Source organism: Microtus ochrogaster, chromosome 21 (assembly GCF_000317375.1).
Source record: "Microtus ochrogaster isolate Prairie Vole_2 chromosome 21, MicOch1.0, whole genome shotgun sequence".
NCBI lineage: Eukaryota > Metazoa > Chordata > Mammalia > Rodentia > Cricetidae > Microtus > Microtus ochrogaster.
This window is the reverse complement of record NC_022022.1, coordinates 5,660,695-5,679,432: the sequence shown is the minus strand read 5'-3', so window position 1 is coordinate 5,679,432 and position 18,738 is coordinate 5,660,695. Positions and strand designations below refer to the sequence as shown.

General features: G+C 44.2%; 1 protein-coding gene across 1 annotated transcript in view; it reads left to right on the top strand.

Annotated features, from left to right (window-relative positions):
• The window catches only part of Chd1l (chromodomain helicase DNA binding protein 1 like), a 52,428-nt gene extending 43,486 nt beyond the window's left edge, over positions 1-8,942 (top strand). The window contains exons 17-23 of the mRNA XM_026784169.1: positions 809-972; positions 1,618-1,823; positions 2,829-2,927; positions 4,014-4,084; positions 6,305-6,419; positions 6,975-7,083; positions 8,602-8,942. Of these exons, the coding sequence (XP_026639970.1) occupies positions 809-972; positions 1,618-1,823; positions 2,829-2,927; positions 4,014-4,084; positions 6,305-6,419; positions 6,975-7,083; positions 8,602-8,680 (843 nt within the window). The 3' untranslated portion in view covers positions 8,681-8,942. The remainder of the gene's footprint in view (positions 1-808; positions 973-1,617; positions 1,824-2,828; positions 2,928-4,013; positions 4,085-6,304; positions 6,420-6,974; positions 7,084-8,601) is intronic.
• The last annotated feature ends 9,796 nt before the right edge of the window (positions 8,943-18,738 follow it).

The window sequence follows — 18,738 nt, the reverse complement described above, 5'->3', positions numbered from 1 at the left end:
CTCTCTCTCTCTCTCTCTCTCTCTCTCACACACACACACACACACACACAAATGACAAATAAAATAAAAACTTATCTAAAAACATTAAAAATTGAGCATAGTGGTGCAAGCCTATAATCCCAGCACTTGGAACTGGAGGCAGGAGGATCAGGAGTTCAAGACCAGACTAGCTCCATAACAAGTTCAAGGCTAGCCTGGGAAACATGAGACCCTGTCTCCAAACTTATATCAAGAAGTGAGTATGTGACTTCATGCAAGGAAAAGCAGCTCGCGGTCCTCTTGAGCCGCCCCTGTAGGGATCGCATTGTTACAATAAAATCGCACATCTGCTCTTGGCATTCATGATAGGTAAGAGGATGGCAGTCACAAATGTCACATGGTGTTCCAGTGCCTGGCACTTCACGTGTGTTCTCTAGAGCCGTCACTGGGTCTGAGCTGCTGAAACTGACCTGTTTCAAGGGGAATCTTGTGATGCATTTGTAGACAGAGTTGTGTTAAAACTGTTTAAACTAAGACCGGCTTCCTACAGACTATGACTTCAATCAGGAAAGGAAGGTTAGCTGGAAGTACTTGTTCCTCATGAAATGACTGACTGCCTCAGCAATGCATTGACTGAGTTTAGTGGCCATGGTGCCTGTGAGGGGTCATGTGAACCCGTAAATTACAGCGACATACTGTCAGTGCCCACCACACAGGCAGTGTGGCGATGTTTTGTTCCCCTTGCTTCTGCACAGAGTGCTTCAGAGGAAGCTTGCAGAAAAGCAGGCAGGCCCTGACCTTGCTGACTGTGAGTCTTTGCCTTCCTAAGGTTCTTATCCCAGGCCTGACAGAAGGGCCCATCAAAAGGAAGAAGATCCTGAGCCCAGAAGAGCTGGAAGAGAGACGGAAGAAAAGACAGGAAGCAGCAGCCAAGAGGAAGAGACTGATGGAGGAGAGGAAGAAGGAAAAAGAGGAGGCTGAGCACAGGAAGAAGTGTGTCTACAGTATACCAGGCTGGGGTCCCTGCTGCTGGTGGGGCGTCTTGTGTAGTGAGCCCACAGCTGACATGGTTTTAAAGCCAGAAACCCGTGACCACTCCAGCAGTTCTTATGGTAGTCAGAGTGTATTTGTAAAGATTAAATTTTTACATTTAGTCCTCTGTGCCAAGGTAATGGTGCATTGCGTTAAACAAGAATTTAATTACTTACCTATTTGTTTATTTTGTGTGTGCTATAAACTACGGCGCACACACATGGAGAAGTCAGAGGAGAACTTGCAGGAGCCCCTTCTCTCTCCTCACCCTGTGGGTTCCTGGGATTGAACTCAGGTTCTCGGGCTCTGAGGCAAGCACCTTTACCTGCTGAGCCCTCTCGCTGGCCCTGGACTGGGAATTTAGAAAGGTTTTGTTGTAGCTGTGTGGTGAGTCGAGCAGCCCCTTCCAGCTGTGTTCTTACAAACAGGCTCCTTGTAAGCTTAGCAGGGTAGCAGTTAGGCCAGTCACTAAAACTGGCTTGTTTACACTTAAGTAGAAAACTTGGGTGGGGGCTGGGAGATGCTGTTCACAGTGCCACTTGTCACTGCCTGTGAATAGATGGCCCCAAGGCGTCATTAATTGCTTCCCTTTCTGGTCTGGTGAAGGATGGCCTGGTGGGAATCCAACAGTTACCAGTCCCCCTGCCTGCCCTCGGAGGACAGCGAGCCTGAGGACCTTGAGGACGGAGAAGACGAGACTTCTGGCGAGCTGGATGATGAAGACCTAGACTCAACCTCCATCAAGTATGTTAGCGGTGACGTCACCCACCCACAGGCTGGCGCCGAGGATGCTGTCATTGTGCACTGTGTAGGTACGAAAGTGGGACCCTGGAAGGGTAAGGTCAGATGGAAGAGTGATGACCCCAGGGCAGCATTGTGTGGTCAAGGGGCGTGGCTTTTAGCTGTGAGACTTGACTCTGTCCTTTACTGGCTTGAGTTATCCAAGCTCTATGGGTCGAAACGTCCTTACTCCATATGTGCTCTTGGTGTCAGCTTTATCCTCTGCAGAGTATATTTAAGAGGGTAAAATGAGGTGACGTTTGGAAAATAAATACATTCTCTGTGGAAAAGCAAAATTCCAAGTGTGTCCCCGCTTGTGATCATCACACTAACTCCCCTGGAATTCTCTTTGGTCAGCAGCCACGTGAGCGCCGTGCAGATGTCTGCTCCTCAGGGTGCTCTTCCCGGTCCCCAGGCAAAGCCTCTTCATCGTTTCTATCTTATCCTGTCCCGTTCTCCTTCACCTGACATTTTGTCACCTGACACGATAACATATATTTGTTTATTAGACTATCTCAGTGCATTACAAAATTAGCTTCCTGGAGCAGGGACTTTTGTTATTGTTGCTCATTGGTATAAGCCTGGTGCTTAGAGCAGTGCGTGACATGTAAGCTGCATGAGCCAGTATGTGTAGAACAAATGAGTATAAATACAAGGGTTAACCGGCTGTGCTGGTTCCAGCTTGAATTGAGTCCTACGTTTCCTCCTCCTCACTGTGTATGGGCGTGTGTGCTTAGGCCTTCCGGCGCCCACTCCACTACATCCGTCCGTCTCCTCTGTAATCTCCGCCCCCGTGTCCCCGCGTCTCACCTCCGGTAGGTCTGGACACGCCGGAGCTTCTGTTCTCGCAGAACACTTCATTTCTGAGATTCCTGTTCCGACTCTTTCTGACACAGTGGCCAAGTATACCTTCTGGAATATTTCTAGGAGATTAGATAGATTTCCTTCTCTAAGAAGTCATTCCCCCACAAGCCTGTCTTGTGTGCCTTTGGACTGTACTTGCCTCCTGTCAACCAAAGCTTTCTCTCTCTCATCAGATGATTCTGGCCGCTGGGGCAGAGGGGGCTTGTTCACGGCTCTGGAGGCACGATCAGCCGAACCAAGAAAAATCTATGAGCTGGCTGGGAAAATGAAAGGTAAGAAGCGAAGAGACGAGAGGGTCAAGGACAGCATAGGACAGTAGAGGACTCTCAAAATCCTGCGTCTGATGGGTTAGCAAGCCCTGCAGGATCGAGAAGAGCCGGCTGGGGCCTGGCTTCTGCCGTCATCAGTGTAACTCTGAGGCAGATCTCCCTTGGTGTCCATAGTCCGCATGCATAATTTGTGGCTGACATTTTTCCCACCTTCTTTGGGGCTGTAATAAGGAAAGTGGATTCAAGTTGTCTCTTTGTCACACTCGCCATTCCCAGTGCCCGACGACTAGAGAGGATCTAGGCAGTTCCTGCACAGTTCCTGCACAGCCCATTCAGCCCAGGGTGGAGCCGTTGTCCCAGGGGAAGAGGGAAGTTAAGCTTAAAAGAAAGTTTAGCCACATCATGAGACCATCCGGAATAGTCTTCTGGACTGGGAGAACAGTGCAGCAGGACTGCGGGTGTTTTAGGATGCCTTAAAAGATTAGGGCACGGGAGATATTTATCATTTTTGTTTTTTATCATTTTTGTTTGAACAAAAAAATTCAAATTGCTCTGTGAAGCCCAGCACTAAATCCGCCCATTTGTCTAGAGCATCAGCTTGATTTGATTTGGTGGTGGGGAGATATACGGATAGAAACAGTGGAGTGCAGCGTGTGAGTGATTTAAGACAAACAGGAGACTCCTAAGGAAGCTCCGGCTCAGAGCGCAGCACCGTGATGCCACAGGGGTACTAGGCTGGTAACGTGTGAGGACCACTGAGTTCAGAAAATGCAGGAAGGCCGTAGATGAGTCCCGGGCCAAGATGCGGACAGGTTGGGAGACAGAAAACAGCCATGAGAAATTCAGAGGGCGAGGGAGCGCTAAACCCGATTGGAACAAGCCACGGTGGCCCACACCTAAAGTCCTGACGTTGGGGGAGGAAGACAGGAGGATTGCTGCAAGTTCAGGATAGCTACAGAGTGAAATCATATTTCAAAAGGCAAGAAAATAGCAAAAATGCGATTGGATTTAAACAATGAACACATAAGGAAGATTGAGAATAGCCCTTCGGTGAAGTTAATGATCCTTTGTCTCAATTTAAAACCTCAGACTTGAGTTTGGGAGGTGTCCTTTTGTTTCCCATTGATGATAAAGAATCAAGAGAGAAAGGACAAGATTTGGTAAGTAAAAACCTGTCACCTATCAGAACAAAAGCTTCCCTTGAAAGCCCCTTCCACCCCTCAGGTGCTCGCTGCCCAGTCTTTGTCTTAGCGCAGTTAGGGCTGCCACACCTGTGCCACAAACATTGCAAGTGTTGCTGGAGACTTCATGACCACAAGGGCCAACAGTGGGTTTGGCTTCTGTAAGTGGCTTTTCTTCTCAGCTTGTGCATGACCAGCCACCCCTCTCTCCATGTCCTCACAGTCTATCATCTGGGGGTGCACTTGATGTCTGTGTGTGTGTGTGTGTGTGTGTGTGTGTGTGTGTGTGTGTGTATATGTGTGTGTATGTGTGTGTGCACTTGATGTCTTTCTTTGTGTGTGTATGTGTGTGTATATGTGTGTGTATGTGTGTGTGCACTTGATGTCTTTCTTTGTGTGTGTGTGTATATGTGTGTGTATGTATGTGTGTGCACTTGATGTCTTTCTGTGTGTGTGTGTATGTATGTGTATGTATGTGTGTGTATGTATGTGTGTGTGCAAGTGTATGTATGTATGTGTGTGTGTATGTGTGTGTGTATGTATGTGTATGTATGTATGTATGTATGTGTGTATGTGTGTGTATGTGTGTGTGTGTGCACCCATGCAAGTGCATGTGTGTGCATGTGGAGGCCGGAGATCAACCTCCTGTGTCTCGGGCCACCCCCGCCTTGTTCGCTTCAGACTGGATCTCTGTCCTGGATCTCACCAGTAAGCCCTGGGATCCAGCTATCTTCAGCGCCCCTATTTGGGATCGCAAGTGCATGCCACTACACCCAGCTTTTTATGTGGGTTCGGGTCTGTGTACTTGAACCCAAGCACTCTCTGTCCTGAGCCATCTTCCTTGTCTTTCAAGGAAGTTTTCCTCCACCTCCAAAGTTTCCTCTTAAAAGTACGAGTATAAGCTTGGATTAGTACCAACCTCATTATAACTTAATCTCATAAAGACCGTCCATATGTAGTCACAACTTAGGTTCCAAGGGTTTGGCATTTCAACATAGCAGTTGGGGAAGGGACATGATCCATCCTCAACAGACAGGTAGGTCAGGCCACTTCTGCAGGGCTTTTCCAGTGCCTCAAACACCGCCTTGCTCTTTCCCTGGCCTAAACAGTAGGCCCCTCATGTACAGTCATAACTTTTTTAATCATTTGTGTCAATTTAATTTTTATACATTCTTACTTTATTTTGTGCTGTGTGAGTGTGCTTGCCTGTACGTGTGTGTTGGCTGAGAGGACTTGCAGGTGTCTGTCCTCTCTTTCCTCCATGGGGGTCCTGGAGATCCAACTCGGGGTGTAGGCTTGGCAGCCAGCCCCCTCTGTTTCTTTTTATCATTAGTACTCCACACTGTGCTGGCTCATAGAATATGCCCGAAAACATTTTCTGAGTAGAATAAGAAAATATGATGCAAGATTCTGGAGCTTCATCATTTGTGTTTATACGAAAATTTGTGTGAAGGATTATACTTTCTAGCCGGCAGAATGCAGGAAGCAACCCACACCTCCCCTGCTTTGCATCTTAAAGATTTCCTGCGTGCCTGTCGTTTGGAGTGTCTGTAGTGAGTTTTATTTTTTACCACATCCTACCTGATTGTCTCTGAGGCCCAAACCCATATTTGATTTTGAGCCAGATCATTGCTGACTTAGAAAAAGCGTTAGAAAGTGAGGCTGAGAGAAGCTCGTACTCAAAGACCTGGTGGTCTGTGTGGCTAACACTGAAGTGTTTTCTGCTTCCTCACTCCATGATTCCTAAGACATTGCACAGAGTGTCTGTGCATAAGGAACAGAGTCGTGTGCATAAGGAACAGTGTGGCAGTGTCAGGACACTTGCTTAGCTTGCACTGGGTCCTAGGTTTGATCCCCAGGGCTGCTAAAGAAAGCGGGGTGCTCGCAGTGTACAGCAGCATGCCTGGGTGGGATCCCATTGCTTTGACCTCAGCAGTTCTCTCGAGGACCTGTGGGAGACTTGGGGACACATAGGCCGTTAGGATGGGATGACTCTTGGCCTGGGGGTGTGGAGTTGCTGAGCACCAGCTAGAGGGCTGGAATGTAGGACGCCTGTCATCATATCAGCTGAGATTCGGAACAGCCCTCTTTTCCCTGGAGAGCATCTAGGAAAGTCTATGTCTCCTCCCTGGCCCGCTCACTTGCTGGCAGTGTGACTGCCTTGTACCATGTCAGTTCTTTACCGGTTATTCTTTCTAGTTGGCCTTGATTGTGGCTCAGCACCGCGATAGCTCCAATGTCCTGTCTGGCATTAAGATGGTGGCCCTAGAAGATGGCCTCAAGAAGGTATTTTTAGCAGCAAAGAAAAAGAAAGGTGAGTCCTTCCTTCTGTGCCCAGGATGAGAAAAATTTCTGTCCAGATGTGTGCTGTGACTTTTGAAGGGAGGCAGTAAATGCTAAGAGTCCCCTTGGTTTGCATGGTAAAAGCGGGCCTCGCCCACATCACTTTGTGCCCACGTAGCCTTTTCCTTGTGTACTGTGCCTATCCAATGGGCATCGCTCTCATCGTACAGATTCAGAGGCGTTCCTGGCTTCCCTGTCACACACTGTAACTGACAGTTCTTTTCTGCAAGACTTTAGTCTGTCCAAGCCTGATGTACCTCAGTGATTGTGGAATTTCTTGACTTTTTGGAGACTTTATGCTTGTTTTAATTTATGATTCACCCACCAGTCACAATCTGTCCATCATCATATCTGCTCACTTCTAGAACCCGTGGGCTCTTGTATCCCACAGAAAAGCTTACTTTTCCCTCGTTTGTTTCCTCCCCTGAACGTTTTTGACATTGTAATTATATACTTTGCATGAAGACATCAATAATTATTCTCTTCTGTATGTAATTTTCACTGATTTTCATAATCTTTTCAATAGCAAGTGTTCATCTTCCACGCATTGGACACGCCACAAAGGGTTTTAACTGGTACGGGACTGAAAGACTTATTCGGAAACATTTGGCTGCAAGAGGCATCCCAACTTACATGTATCCTTTGTGATCTGAATAGTGTGCTCGCCAACAGAGGAGGAGAACTGTGTGTGTTTCCTGACACTGCTCTTAGTCCGAGGCTAAGTCTTGTGTTGTGTTCCTCTCTCTGACACAACTAAGAATCACTTTCTAGCTTGTATATTCCAGAGATGCCTAGAAGTAGATTAAGATAAGGCTCAGCAGACAAAGATGCTCACTGCCAAGACTGATGGCCTGAGCTCAGTCCCCAGAATCCACATGGTGGAAGGAGAGAACCAACTCCTGCAAGTTATCTTCTGATCTGCACGTGCAGACACATGCACACATACACACACGCCAGCACGTGCGCATGCACGTCCACACACACACAGACACACACACACACACACACACACACACACACAAATGAATATACTTAATAAGAATTTATCATTAAAAAGGGATATATGAGAGCTGGGTGTGGTGGTGCATACCTTTAATCCTAGCGCTCAGGAGGCAGAGGCAGGTGGGTCTCTGAGTCCTAGGCCAGCCTGATTTACAGAGTAAGTTCCAGGACAGCCAGGCTACACAGAGAAACCCTGTCTTGAAACCACTCCTCCCTGCAAAAAAAAAGAAAGACAGGCTGGGCATGGTGGCACACGCCTTTAATCCCAGTACTTGGGAGGCAGAGGCAGGTGGATCTCTCTGAATCCCAGGTCAGCCTGATCTACAGAGTGAGTTCCAGGACATTTCAGAGAAACCCTGTCTTGAACAATAGATGGTGATGATGATGATGACAAAGGGTAGCAAGGAAGAGCTCACTGAACAACTGCCGTTTGGTAACATATCGTCCTGCCTCTTCTCTCGAGACCCTTCAGGTCTGTGGTGGAGGCCAGGCTCTAAGAACTTCATTCTGTTCACTACAATAGGTTAACTTAAACAAGTGAAACTTTTTTTATTTTAGAGCCTTTTTGAGGTATTCTTCTTTGTGTTCTGTTTAAATTATGGGTTGTGGGGATTGACCCTGGGTCCCAGAGTGTGCCAGCACAGCACACTCACTGGGCTCCCCCTGCTCCCTTGTGGAGCACACTTCAGAGACACTGAGCCCACTGTGAGCCTAATTTACATTACATTTACATTTGCTGGACTGATTTTTTTTTTCAAGACCTGGCTCTATAAATCAGCATTTTTGAGCTGTAACTGCACCTAGAATGGCTAGGAGCAGTGATGTAACCTCCAGGCTCTATGTACAGAAGCTGCATCTTTTTACCTCAGTCCTCACTGAACTATGTGTACCCCATGTGGTCTCTGAAGCATTTATGGCCCTGTAAAGCTTTAATAATAAAGAAGTCACATTTTGTGTGCTTGCATAATGTCAAGAATTTTAGTACATCACATAACAATGACAGTCACACGTTCTAACCATAGTAGAAGTCTTTCTAATGTGAAGAAAGGCTGTTAAGATGTAGGACCTGTAGAGTGTTTTGCAGTGCTTACCTGAAAACCAGAATTGGTAAAGTTAAGAGTGATGAGCTGTCTTCCTTAAGCATCTTTCAGATACTACTTTCCTAGAAGTAAGGCTGCTGCCTGCCATTCACAGTCTGCATCCCCCTCCGCAGCACCGCTGGTTCCTTAGTAACCAGCCCAGCATCAGCATTGGATCCAGTTTTCAGCCACCGGCTAGAAAATCCGTGCCCCAGAGTGACTGTTAGTTTTCAGGGAAAACGCTGTCTTTGGCTGGAACCTCAGGGATAGTCTTCATGAAATTTGAATTTTGTTCCCCTGGAATTATTACTGTGATACAGTCCTTGTAATATGGAAATGCATAGCTTATCTGGGGAAGCCCTCTGACTTTAGATTGTATAGCTTTGTATAAAAATAAATTTTCTGTCATTAATAGTTCCATTGTTTGTTTGTTTCCCCCTGAGTCTAGTTTTCTGACCCGCCACCAGACTGATTTACAGAAGGAAGGACGGGCTGTGTGATTAAGGAGCACTCAGTGATGACAGGACAGGGAGGCCCTGGGGGAAGAAGCCATCTCAGTCAGCTCCTGCCTTCAAAGATAGCACTGGGGCCGAGGACAGGCTCCTCATCCACACCAAAGGGATTCCCCTGCCCTTCTTTACGCAGTCTAGGGATCTTGAAGAAAGCCTAAGGAGCTGGAGAGATGGCCAGGTGATTAAGAACACTGACTACTCTTTCAGAAGACTGGGGCTTCATTCCCAGAACCTACCTGATATCTCATATTTGTCTGTAACTCCAGTTCCAGGGGATCCAATTCCCTTTTCTGATTTCCTTGGGCACCAAGCACATGTGAGGCGTGTGTAGACATATATTCAGGCAAAATATCCATACACATAAAACAACAATTGTAAAAGTAGCATAAGTTAAGGCAATTACTAAAGGAGTACCGCACACAGAAGAAAAGGACAGTTTCATGCATGAGAACATAGAAAAGAGTATACATCACATGAGAAGAATGACCAGAAGACAGAGGGGAAGAAATCACATCCAACACAGCCAATGAGAAAGCCCCCAATACTAGCAGGAGCAGAACTACCAATAAGCCAGAAAACCTGAACAAGCAACATGAGGACCATCAGTTATCACAATCCTCTCTCAATTGTGACCTTGAATACAATTCCCTTAACCCACAAAAGACACTGACTGGATTGGAAAAACTAAATCCAATGACTCCATCCTCAAGGCTAAACTTAGAAAATACACAAATACTTAGAGATTGAACAATACGCTTTTGAATGAACAGTGGGTTGTTGAAGAAATTGAGAGAATTCTGAAAATCAAACGAACACACGATCTACCAGAACTTCTGGGATGTAGCCAAGTCAGTCCCAAGAGAGAAGTTTATGGCTATAAGATGATCAGAGAGATTTCAAACAACCTAGTGATAGACCTCAGGCTCTAGTAACGATTACTGCAGAAATGAATGAAACAGAATAAATGCATTAGAATTAACCAAAGAGCTGTTTCTTTGAAAATTAAATGAGTGACAGACTCAGAGCTAAACTAACCAAAAGAAAGAGGAGACCAAGATGAATAAATTTAGAGCTGAAAGGGGAATTGTGGGCTTGGGAAATGGCTTGGTGAGCGCTTGTTCTCCAAGCGTGAGAACCTGAGCTCAGATCCTCAGCAGCCAGGTAGGATGGCAGACACAGCTGAACATGCCAGTACCTGGGGTGTGGAGACACAGATCCAGAGAGCTCACGGGCCAGCCCATCTAGCTCAGAATGCTTAGCATCAATGAGAAACCTTGTCTCAGTGGCTACTCAGTGCCCTGCTCTGACCTTCATGTGTGCGTACACACAACTTTACACTCACACACTTTGCTAAGATTCCTTCCCAGGGGAGAGTAAACAATGTCTAACCTTCCCCCTAAGGTTCCAGTAACAAACAGGTACAATTACATTCTAGGAAACTAGTGAGTCTATGGGTTTATAGGGCATAGGAATATACCTAACCAAGGCGGGGAAATACCCCTATAAAGAGAACATTAAGACACTGAAAAAAGAAAGTGAAGGAGACGCTAGATCAGTGGTTTTCAACACGGGGGTCACAGCCTCTTTAGGGATCGCATATTAAATATCCTGCATATCAGATATTTTCTTTATGATGCATAATAATCGCAAAATTACAGTTAGGCAGTAGAGGTGAAATAATTTTATGGTTGGGGGTCACCACGGCATGAGGAACTGTATTAAAGAACTGCAGCATTAGGAAGATTGAGAACACTGCTCTAGACCATGCAAAGAACTTCCATGCTCCTGGATTGGCAGAATTAGCATTGTGAAAATGGTTCTACTACCCAAATTTATCTATAGATTCAATGCAATCCTTACCAAAATCTAATGGCATTCCTCACAACATTAGAGAAAACCGTTCTAGAATTCTTATGGAACTAGAGCCATACCAATCTTGGGTAGAAAGAACAGTGCCAAAGGTGTCATAAGAACTGATGTCAGACTGGATTTAGCAGGTTGGTGTGACTCGTGTGTTTGATCCCAGTACTTAGGAGGCAGAGGCAGACAATGTGTGAGTCTACCGGCTACATAACAAGTTCCAGGCCAACCGGGGCTGCCTAGTAAGACCATGTCTCAAAAACAAACAACAAAACCATGCTACAGAGTCATAGTATAGAGAAAATATAGTGCTGGAATAATGCAGACATGTATAACTTGGTAAATGGAACATAATCGAGACAATAAATACCCAGAAAGAACCGACATAGCTATGGCCACCTAATTTTTGCCAAAATTGCCAAAAACATGTTGGAAACAAGACAGCCTATAAAATAAATGGTGCTTGCAAGACTGTATATACACACGCGGAAAAGTGAGTTTGAATTCATGTGCTGTTCACATCTGCAGGGTACTTCTGTTTAAACTCATGTGTGCACATGTGTGCATGTGAGTGTGTGCACGTGTGTGTGTGTGCATAATATCATCAGTCTTCATTAACCCACTCCCTACCCCATCCTCTGTCCCATCTCCTCAGCCCTATCCCCACTTAAACCTTTAATCCCCAGGATTCTTTGTTCTCTCTTCCATATCCCGTGCATTCTATCTCCTATTTTTAAGAAAACAATCTCCCCCAACCATATTATGCATATATTCTCTATTTACAATTATAGAAATAAAATGTTACTCATCTTTAGTGAATCTTCTATAAGACACCGCCATTCTCTCATTTTTACATTTTATTGGTTTGACATTTCTTGTTCTAATACTGTATGCAGAGATGCTATTCCCAGCTGGTACTCTGTACAGTCATACTATTTGTTAAAATTAAAATTTCCACACCAGTTAGTAAAGGCTGAAGCACAGCCTCCTAGGAGTCCTTATAGACTTATAGTCCATAGTGAAATAAATGTGCACTGTTGCATACCACTGGAATTTGCTGTTGTTTGCTATGGAGCAAAAGATGACTAACACAGACAGCGAGAAAACAGACATTTCGCTGCAGCACTTATAAATGTTAGGTATAATCAAAATGGGATATCTGGTTGGGCAACTGGGATCATACCTGTAATCTCAGTACTCAGGAGATAGCAACCAAGTGAAACGCTGGCTCAGAGAGGGAGAGAAGGAGAGAGAGAGAGAGAGAGAGAGAGAGAGAGAGAGAGAGAGAGAGAATAAGGGCAAGCAGAAAGAGAGAGGGAGCTAGGGGAATATCCAGTTATTCCAGAAGCATAACACGGCTTAGACATACTTTGGGTTTGGATTATCACCGATGAAAAACTGCACAGGTATCAGACATCACTGCATTAGATGAGAAGCCACTGCTCTTATACAGTACTAATGCTCACAGCAGGGTACAGGAGTTAGAAAATGGTAACCACACAAAGTAAAACTCAAAGCAAAACATAAGGAATGTCGCCTAACATTTAAAAAAAAGTATAAATTATTAGCATTTTTGTATGTATAACTGTGGGTTTAAGTAGGTTTATCATCATATGATACTGTAGTTGGCTCTTTTACTACTAATATACCCGAGGGACAAATTGTATTATCACCGTAGATTTCGAAAAGGACTTCAACAAACTAGGAATCATTTCTTATTTCTAAAATAAACATGAATCCTAAATGAGATAAAATAAATACACCTCACTGCTATTAACAGTTTGCTGAGGATGTTTTAAAGCCGCTTCCATTATATCAGGAACAAAACAAAGAAACCTATGAACAGTCCTCCTGTGATTTTATACCATCCTGGAGGTTTCAGCTGATGTAAAAGGAAAGAAAAAATTAGAGATATAAGGATCACAAAGACCACAAAATGATCTCTTTGTAAAAGGAGAATCATTTTTATGTCTATTGTGAGATTCAGCAAAGGAGAAAATTTTTACATTGTTGAATAGCAGGGCTCCCTTTAGGAGAAGAGAGTTACAAGCATGGATAAAAAAGAACCTCATAACCTTAGACTGGCATTAGAAGTGTCTGAGTTTACAGGGTTTTTATTATTAAGTTTTTAGGTGTTTAATTATGGCACCGTGGTATATATGACATCACTCCTTGTTCTCATTTGTTTTCTTTCCCCACCTCCCTCCCCCATACCCACTTTCTTCTAGTTACTTTACTTTCTTCTTCCCTTCTCTGTGAGTGGGAATGGCCCCCATAGGCTCAGACATTTGAATATTTGGTCCCAGTCGGTGGAACTCTTTGGGAAGGATGAGGAGGTGTGGACTTGAAGGAGGAGGTGTATCCCTGGAAGTGGCTGTGAGGTTTCAAAAGCCCAAACCAGGCCCAGTTAGCTCCCCCTGCTTTCTGCTCACAGGTGCTTTGTAATCTCTCAGCCGCTGCTCCAGCGCCATGCCTGCCTGCCTGCTGCCATTTTCCCGGCTGTAATGGTCATAAACTCACCCTCTGGATTCTTTAATACAGTACCTCATGTTGTGATGACGCCCAACCATAAAATTATTTTGTTGCTACTTTATAACTGTAATTTTGCAGCTGCTATGAATTGTAATGTAAATGTCTGCTGTGTGATCCCAAAGGGGTCATGACCACATATTGAGAACCACTGGATTAGAGAATGGTGGAATTCCCAAAGAGTTTTAACTTGTGTTTCTCTGGTGGCTAAGAGTATTGAACATGTTTTTTAAATATTTATTAGCCACTTGCGTTTCTTTGTGGAGAATTGTCTATTTAATTCGTAAGACCACTTACTGATGGTGATTTTTTTTTTTTTTTTTTGCAGTTCTTTATATATCCTGGATATCAGCTCCCTGTCCGGTAGTAGTTGGCAGAGATATCTTCCCTTTCTATAGATTGTCTCTTCACTAGAGGGATGGCTTTCCTTTCTGCTAGGAGCATCTTCATTTCACTAGGGGGATGGCTTCCCTTGCTGCTAGGAGCATCTTCATTTTATGCAATCCCATTTGTCAATCTGGGGCAGGGGCTTTCCTATAGTATTGGAGTCCTGTTCAGAAAATCCTATCCTGTGCCCATATCATGACATGTTCTCACATGCAATTTCAAGTCTGACATTAAAGTCTTTGATCAATTTTGAATTGTTTTTTCTGCAGGGTAAGAGATATGAGTTTGTTTCATTCATATCTACATTTGGAAATCCAGTTGTCCCAGCACCATTTGCCAAGGAAGCTGCATCTTACATTTATATATTTGACAGCTTTGGAAACAAAACTGAGGTTGTTATAGCTGTGTGGGCTCATTTCTGGATCTTCTCCTCAACTGGCAAATGTGTCTCTTTGTGCCGGCGTCCTATCATGGCTCTACAATATAATTTGGACTTGGATATTATTCCTTCTGTAGCTTTGGTTTTTTTCTGCTAATGATTGCTTTAGTTATTCGGGGCCTTTTAAATTCATAGTTTGAAAATATTTATACATTTGATTTTGAATTATATACATAAAATTGAAATGTATGTAAAACTGTAACATTGCCTCAGCATTGTGAGGCCTATAAATAATGTATTAACAGTGAATAACTGTGGAGCTCAAATTTTGGTTTCTAAATATTCTCCACTCAAAGGCTCCAGAAGACAATTTGAAATAGCTCCCAATGACCACAGTCTGAATTTGGGCATCAAAATAAATAGTGGTAGCTAAGGATATATCCTACTTAAAAATGTCCCCCCCCCTTTTTTTGAGCCACCAATGATAGATGAATTATAGAAAGATTCCTTCAGAAACATTTCTGTTTCTGAAACAAAAAAAACGTTATTTGAAAATCATATAAATAAGCCAAATCAAGCATAAATTAAAAATGCTATATAGCAAGTTCCAGGTCAACCAGGGCTCCATAGTGAGACCTTATCTCAAAAATAATCATCCATTGCCATCGAAACTAGTCATTTCAAATTTTAAAAGGAACAGCAAATAAAATTATCTACCAATGAAATTACCATAATTACTTATTAGTTACAAATCAGGAAATGACAATTTTACAGCTTAATAATCTAGCAGGCATCATGATTGTCACACAGGATCACAAGGGAAGGAGAGCCGAGATGTTGCTAAGCATCGCAGATGAATGCTTTCCAAACTTAAGGCTGGGAAATTCTTAGAGCAGGAAGAGAGACATAAGGTGCCTTGATGAGAGCTGTCATACAAACTGCGCCACCAACCCACAACGACAGGAGCCTTCTTGTCTCGTGTTCTTCCCAAATCTTCCACCCATGGTGTCTGTCCTAGGGTTTTAACTATACAGCCTTGGCACTTTGTAGAGCATCCTAAGAAGGAAGTCGAAACTGAGAGATTGTTCAGATAACACTTGCCTTTGGGAATGTCTCTGGGGAAAATGTCTTGGACACTGGAGGACCTAGATCATGTGACAGCATCCATTTCATGGGCCCAAGGTCCTGAGACTATAAAAAGCTAGCTAACCATGAGCCTGTGTGAAAGCCAGCTACACAGCATTCCCGCCACAAGTTCCCACCCTGATCCCCCTCACTGATGGACTAGAACCTGTAATATGAAAAGGCCCTTCCCTCCCTTAAGTTGCTCTCAGTCATGGTATTTATCACAACCACAGAAGGAAGCTAGAATAATAGCAGAGGAACATAGGCTAGTTTCAGGAGAGCAGGGCAAATAAACAACCCTCTGACGAGGGACCAGAAGTCAGAGGAAAGGAAGAAAATACAACATTCAGAAAGGGCCATTTATTACCACAACTAGTCAAAAAAAATAACAGTTTGAACACATAAACTATACCTCCAAATATTAAAATAAAAATGTCGTGAGGTAAACCCAGAAGAGACCAAAACACGGGCACTCTTAAAGCCGAAAACAAAGTCTTTATTGCCAGTCAACAGATGCACAGGGAACTTGCACAGATCATGCAGCCCCAAGCCTGACAGCTCTTTGCCTTTTATGCATGAAAACTACATCCGGGTTGTCACACTTCAGTTAGCATCCAAGTCATCCACTTCAGCAATACCTCAGGTACTTCTGCATTGCTCGTTGTCCCTGAGTGCTAGCTATACTGGGCTAAAATAAAAACCCTCCTTCATTTGCTTGGGTCATATGCCTTTCACAGCAACAAGAAACACAAGTAACATATAAAATTGATTGTTGCTGTGATAAACACGATTATGTGTTTCTGAGGACTTTTCAGTACATTTGATGAGGCATATGGTAGAGTTTGTAACATTGGAATGAACAGTCCTAAGAAGCCATAAGCATTGAGCCATTCTGGTGAGGCTGGGAAGATCAGAATACAGAGAGACATGCAGACACTGGAGGCTTGGATGCTGATATTTCCGAGGGAAATAAGGATTCTCTCAGGAACTAGACTTTGGAGGCATTCATGTGACATTCTGGTAAAGCATCTGGCTACCTTCCGCCTGTGTTCGGAGATCTTGAGTGAGGTCGAATTAAAAAGTAACGGGTTAGTTTGTTTGGTGGAGAAAGTCCTAAGATAAGATAGCATTCAAGCTGTGTCCTGATCAGTTCTCATTGCTCTTATCCAGGCCATCAGGGAGAGAGCAAGTGGAGGAAAAGCATATGAAAAAGTATGCCTTGCCGGGCGGTGGTGGCGCACGCCTTTAATCCCAGCACTTGGGAGGCAGAGGCAGGTGGATCTCTGTGAGTTCGAGACCAGCCTGGTCTACAGAGCTAGTTCCAGGACAGGCTCCAAAAACACAGAGAAACCCTGTCTCGAAAAACCAAAAAAAAAAAAAAAAAAAAAAAAAAAAAAAAAAAAAAGAAAAAGAAAAAGTATGCCTCGTTAAAAAGAAACCGCTATTCTACACTGAGACCTCAGGAAAGGTAAGCCCCAAACTACTGAAGACTCCATCTATTGAAAACTCAAATTTATTTGAAGGGAAAGAATCTCAACTGAGTCTGCCGCTTAAGGAGTTTCCTGATTGTTTAGTCAGCTTTCCATCAACTTGACACAGGCTATAGTCATCTGGAAAGAGGAACTCCCAGTTGAGAACGTGTCTCCATGAGATTGGCCCATAGACGGATCTGTTAAGCATTTTTTTGATTACTGAGTGATGAGGGCAAGCCCAGCCCACATTGGGAGTGTTATCCCTGGGCAGGTAGGTCTGCATGGTGTAAGAAAGCAGGCTAAGAAAATGATGACGAGCAAGCCAGCAAGCAGTGTTCCCACACGGTTTCTGCATCAGTTCCTACCTATAGGTTCCTGCCTTCAGGTTCCTGCCTTCAGTTCCTGTCCTGACATTTTGATTTCAGCTACAGACCATGACCTGAGAGTTATCAGATGAAACAAACTATTACTCAAGCTGCTTTTGGTCATGTTGTTTTATCACAGCAATAAAGCCCCAACTAAAACACTGACTAAAAACAACTAGAGAGCGGCTTTCCCAGGTCAGCAAACAAAACCATGACAGTTATGGTCCAAAGGAGCCAGACTTCCACCCTGAGCTGGCAGCAGAACTGGCATTGTGATCCTCATGATTTTATAGGCCTGGAGATTCTGGAGGCTTGACCATGAAGGTGGCATGTGACAGACTTGGAGACCTGCATGGAGTCCTTGAGAAGCCATTGTGTGCTATTGAAGCCTACATTGCAATGGAAACCCTATGATATCGGAGACACCAGAATCATGGAATATCTGCCGAAGGAATCTGCAAGAGCAGAGTGACCCAAGAGAGGCTATGTGCAGTATAGGAGGAATAGTGGGGACAGCAGGAGAGCCCTGGCCCATGGGAGCCCAGACGCTTCCATCAAGAGTTCCAGATGACAGACATGGAACTACAGAGTTTTGTTTTTACCCTGCTGAGGTTCAGGCTTGCTTCAGTCTGATCTTTCCTAGTCACGGCCCCATTCCTCTCTTTAGGAACTGGAGCATTTACTCTGTGGCATATATATTCTTTAAGAGACTTCCAGAGTCTCAAAAGAGACTTTGCATCAACATTTTTGAACTGTGTTGGAACCGGTATAGACTATGGGGACTTTTGAAGTTGGACTGAAGACATTTTGCATTGTGAATTATCCCTGGCCCTATGAGGACAAAGAGTAGCTTTAAGTCGTGGCTTAAAGCAATATGCTTTGGTATAAAGTTGACAGAAAGTAGTAGTGATTGTCATCACTACTAATATCCCCCAGGAAGCAAGCCTCTGGGGATGTCTATGCAGATGTTTCTAGATTAGCATCTTTGGGGTGAGAAGTCCCGCACTAGTGTTCGTGATGCCATCCCATGTTTGTGGTTTGTGTGGACTGGGGTCCTGGACTGAACAGCAGGGAGAAGACAAACTCAGCTTATCTCTCTGTTTCCTGCTGTGGATGCAATGCACAGAGCAGTTCATGCTGCCATGGCTTCCCACCATGACGTACTAGATCTTCAAGCTATAAATCAGAGTAAACTTTTCCGTCCTAGAGCTGCTTTTGTCGGGCATTTGTCAGAGCAATGAGAAAAGTAACTAATACAGATGGGAAAAAACAATGTGAGACTATTCTAGAATTGTATTTTCAATTTGAGAGCTATAGATAAATCTTCTCAACGCCCAAAGAAAAAGATGAGAGTCTTTTTCTTTGTGCTCTGTTTTGCTTTGACACACTCTCACTATGCTGCCTAGGCTGGTCTTAAACTTGAGAGGTCACCTCCCCCACCTCCTTAGATCTGGGATTACAGGTGTGTAACCCCATGCCTGGCATAAAGTTATTTTCTTTTTATTTTTAACAAACTAATTTATTTCACAGAATCTAAAACCTGTGAGAAGGCTCCCTAGTATGGATGGAGATCCAGCTTC